Source organism: Impatiens glandulifera, chromosome 1 (genome assembly GCF_907164915.1).
Source record: "Impatiens glandulifera chromosome 1, dImpGla2.1, whole genome shotgun sequence".
NCBI classification, from domain to species: Eukaryota; Viridiplantae; Streptophyta; class Magnoliopsida; order Ericales; family Balsaminaceae; genus Impatiens; species Impatiens glandulifera.
Window position 1 is genome coordinate 136,910,714 of NC_061862.1, and position 4,585 is coordinate 136,915,298.

General features: G+C 31.2%; 1 protein-coding gene across 1 annotated transcript; it reads left to right on the forward strand.

The window, feature by feature from the left end:
* Window positions 1–2,028: 2,028 nt before the first annotated feature.
* LOC124944626 lies at window positions 2,029–4,186 on the forward strand. Its single transcript, XM_047484930.1, has 5 exons — window positions 2,029–2,259; window positions 2,800–3,044; window positions 3,198–3,437; window positions 3,536–3,932; window positions 4,022–4,186. The coding sequence occupies exons 1-5, from the start codon at window positions 2,029–2,031 to the stop codon at window positions 4,184–4,186; spliced, it is 1,278 nt and encodes a 425-aa protein (XP_047340886.1).
* Window positions 4,187–4,585: the final 399 nt, after the last annotated feature.

Below are 4,585 nucleotides of genomic sequence, written 5' to 3' on the forward strand. Positions count from 1 at the left end.
ACCAAAAAAAAAAAAGCAAACTCAGTCGGCATGGACAATGATAAGAAACCCTAACCCATTTCTTCTTAATAATGAGAATGAATGAGTAATGATCAATATTATTTGAAAATCAAACATTAAGTAATGAATGAGAATGATTAGTCTTAGAAAATATCATCTTGAATTTATCCATGGTTCCTGAAAGTATACCCCTTGATGAATCGATATCATTTCCCTATAATAATAATGAATGAATACACACAAATTCATAAATTTCCAAATACATGAACACTAAATGAACCATTGTTGAGACATAGATAACACAAATTTCAAGTATTTAAACCTAACATTATAAAGATACTATTACTAGCAAATACATACCATTCGAACCAACATTCTATTGTGTCTTTCGAGTTCCTCGTGTACATCTTCTTTCATCTATCAAATAACACATGAAAATATGGTTATACATTTAGTACATCATAAGTTGACAACATAAGTGGGTAGTAAAAGAACTTACTCTCTTTAACATGAGTCCTCTATCTTGCAAACCATCAATTATAACGAGAGAAATATCCAAATGTGAATTTCAGATAACAAAAAGACGAGACAGTACCTTGTGAAAGATCAATTAATCTTTTGATTGCTAGTCGGGTAGGAATTAAAGAGCGTTGATATTCGTCGTCATTTTGTTAGATTGGGGTTTACTGTAATTTGGAAAGAAGAGGAGGGTCTCTCGGGTAGGCAGTCATCGTAGGGGATTTCAAAAATGTGGAAAGAGTAGGAGCTCTCGAGTTTAGGGTTATAGTTTATTTTGTAATACCGATTGGTTTTTCTACCAATTGGTACTATAACTCAATAAACGTGGTAACATTACCACCCATTTTTCGTAAATATTTTAGTGTCTAATACTGATTGGTTATGATACTAATCGGTATAAGCCATCTACAAAAGAACGCGGAAAATTGTCGTGTAATTTCCATCGTATTTTTCTAGCTATATTGATTGGTATTATAACCAATCAGTATAAACTAGTCTATACCGATTAGTATTATAACCAATCGGTATTATTAACCTTACATTAATTGGTTATGATACAAATCGCTAGAGATGATCTCTATTTACATTTTTTACTAGTGATGTGTGACTTGGGCCACAATCCATCATTTTAGATGTTTCAAATTGGAGAATCAAGGTGGACAGGTTACTTACTGAAAGAGCTTAGTCTCAACTTAAATGAACACGAATTCAGCCCAGGATGACCTACTGAATGAGTTGCTAGTTGAGACAACTAAACAAACGAAAATATCATAAAGATATCCCTACTGAGTGAGAAAACCTCATTCATTTGAGACAGACGGGGCCATTTGCAAAAATTTCAATTAACCTATAGAGAGAGTAAACTTGAGAGCAAAGTAACCAAATCAATAAAAAGGCTAAGGAGATTTCGGTGAGAGTTCCTCTTGTCCGACAAGTGTGATTCAGTAGCAACTTCTTCTAGTTCTTCAACTCATTAGGTAGGTTCCTATAACCCTAGAACAATGTATTTCATTTCAAACGTCAATTATTTATATGGACGTTGATTATATTCAATTTTATGTTCATTAAATTGTTAATTTATCAAACTTTGTATATTGTTTGATGTTTAATGTTCTAATATTGTTTGATGCTTGGTTTACCCTAACTTCTAGAGTTCCTAAGTTAGATAAAGTGTAGGTATGAAGAGGTTAGGTCATGACTAATCTCAAATTTCAACCTATGATCTTCACCGGAATCAACAAAAATTGTTCATTAAAGAGAGAAATTGTCTTCAAGCAAACTCTGAATTCATTTCAGATTGTAGTAAGGTTTTCTTGGAATGTTAATTTGCAAGTGCCTTGGCGAACGACGGAATGTAGAAGGATATTGTCCTTTAAATCCCAATATGTAGTGGATTTATAATTTCATTTTTTCATCCATTTATTTCTTCTGAACTTAGATCTCAACAGAGTCTGTTTATTAAAATATATTTGTTTTATATTTTGCAGAGTTAGTCTAACTTATAAAAGAATGTCATTATCGGGTTATGTTGCTCATAAGTTAAGTAAGAATAAACCGGGAAATAGATCTGATATTGGTTGGGAGTATGGAATTGATGTTAATAGCAATTCTAAGAAAGTTAAATGCAAATTTTGCTCTAAAATATTCTCGGGTGGAATATATCGTTTCAAACATCATTTAGCTTGTACACACAAAGATGCTGAGTCTTGTATTAGTGTTCCTGATGATGTGAAATTAAAGGTTAGAGAGTTTTTATCGAAAAATGATGAGGCAAAACAAAGAAAAAGACAAAAAGATATTTATGAGAATGAAGATGATGAAGGAGAGGATATGCAAATTGTTTCAAAACAATTTGACAGAGGTGCGAGACAATCTTTTATAAAGAGATCAAACGTACAAAAAACAGTGAGTGAAATATTTAAGAATAATTTAAGGGAAAATGCTTGTCAAATGATCTCTCGTTTTCTCTATACTAGTGCCATTCCTTTCAATGTTGTGAAAAATCCTTATTTTGAAAAAGCGCTTGAGATGGTTTCTAGACATGGTCCAGGATTTAAGCCACCTACTTATCATGAAGTACAAGTGAAATATCTAAAGAAAGAGGTGGAACTAACACACGAGTTGTTAAGAGATTTTAAGATAGAATGGAGAAAAACAGGTTGCTCAATTATGTCAGATGGTTGGACTAATAAGAAAAGACGTTCTATATACAATTTTTTGGTTAACAGTCCTAAAGGAACGGTTTTTTTAACTTCCATTAACACTTCTGACATTTCTAAGATAGCGGATAAGATATTTCAAATGTTAGATGCAATTGTAGAAGAAGTTGGAGAAGAGAATGTTGTTCAAATAGTTAGTGACAATGCTGCTAATTACAAATTAGCTGGTGAATTGTTGATGGAAAAAAGAAAAAGGTTATATTGGACTCCTTGTGCTGCCCATTGTATTGATCTCATGTTAGAAGATTTTGAGAAAAAAATACATGTTCATACCTTGACAATTCAGAGTGCCAAAAGCATAACAAGGTATATATACTCGAGAACTCTACTTATATCTATGTTACGACATTTTACTGATGGAAGAAACTTGATTAGACCGGCAAAGACAAGATTTGCCACTGCATATCTCACATTAGGGAGTTTTATTAATTTAAAAGTTCCACTAATGACTATGTTTAGTTCAAGAAATTGGAAATCAAGTTCATTCTCGAGTACGGTTGATGGAAAGAAAATTGAGGCAATGGTTATTGGTAGTCGATTATGGTCAAATATAATTACATGTCTCAAAGCTGCGAGACCTCTAATTAAAGTACTTAGAATGGTGGATTCAGATGTTAAGCCTGCCATGGGTTTTATTTATGATCAAATGGATGAAGTTAAGGAAAAGATTAGAGTCAACTTCAACAATATAAAGAGAAAGTAAGTAACATACTAACATTTGTATTTTTATTGATTTTTATTATATAAAATATTTATTTATCTATGTATTCATAATATATTGTTTGTCTTCATTTTAGTTATGAACTTATTTGGAAGATCATTGATGAACGATGGGCAATTCAACTCCACAAACCCTTACATGCTGCTGGTTATTATCTAAATCCTCAATATCATTATAGTTGTGATTTTAAATCTAATTTTCAGATTAAAAAGGGTTTATATAGTTGTATTGAAAGGATGATAACAGATGAAAATATGATAAATAAGATAGATAGCCAGCTTGAATCATTTAAAAATGCAAGAGGATTATTTGGTTCTAAATTTGCAAAAATGGCAATAAGCACAAAGTCTCCAGCTGAATGGTGGGATTCTTATGGTGATGAATGTCCAGAGCTACAAATGTTTGCTATTAGAATACTTAGTCTTACTTGCAGTTCATCTGGATGTGAACGGAATTGGAGTGCATTTGAAATGGTATATTTATGTTTTTACATATTTTTTTTTTGTTTACCTAATTATTCAAAGTTTAAAATTATAACATTAATATTCTTCTTTGCCTATAGGTGCATACAAAGCGTAGAAATTGTCTACATCAACAAAAACTGAATGACTTGGTATTTGTCATGTACAACATGAAGTTAAATGACACGCAAGTATTAAGAAAATACGTTGAAGATGTTTCTTCTGATGATGAGTGGATAACTGAAGAAAATGATGCGTATAATTAATCGTCATCTCAAACACGTTTATTTATAGATAGTACTGAATCTAGAGAAAACGAAGAAGAAATATGCGAGGAAGATGGTGAAAAAGAAGGAGTAGAAAGAGATGATGATGAAGTTGATGATTATGTTGTAGATGATGATGCTATGGATGATTTAGACAATTTTGATGTTAACAATGAGACAAATGTTGATGATTTAATTTTTTTGATTTAAAAGTTGGTTATGAACAATTTATTAAGTATTTTGAATGATTTTTATTTATTAAGTTTAAAATATTTTGAATGATTTATAATTTAATAGTTAATATTATTTATAAGTAAACTCTTACGAGTTTACGATACGAGTTTACAATGGTCTAACGATTTTACGTAAACTCTCGATTTTGACAGCCTTGCAACAGAC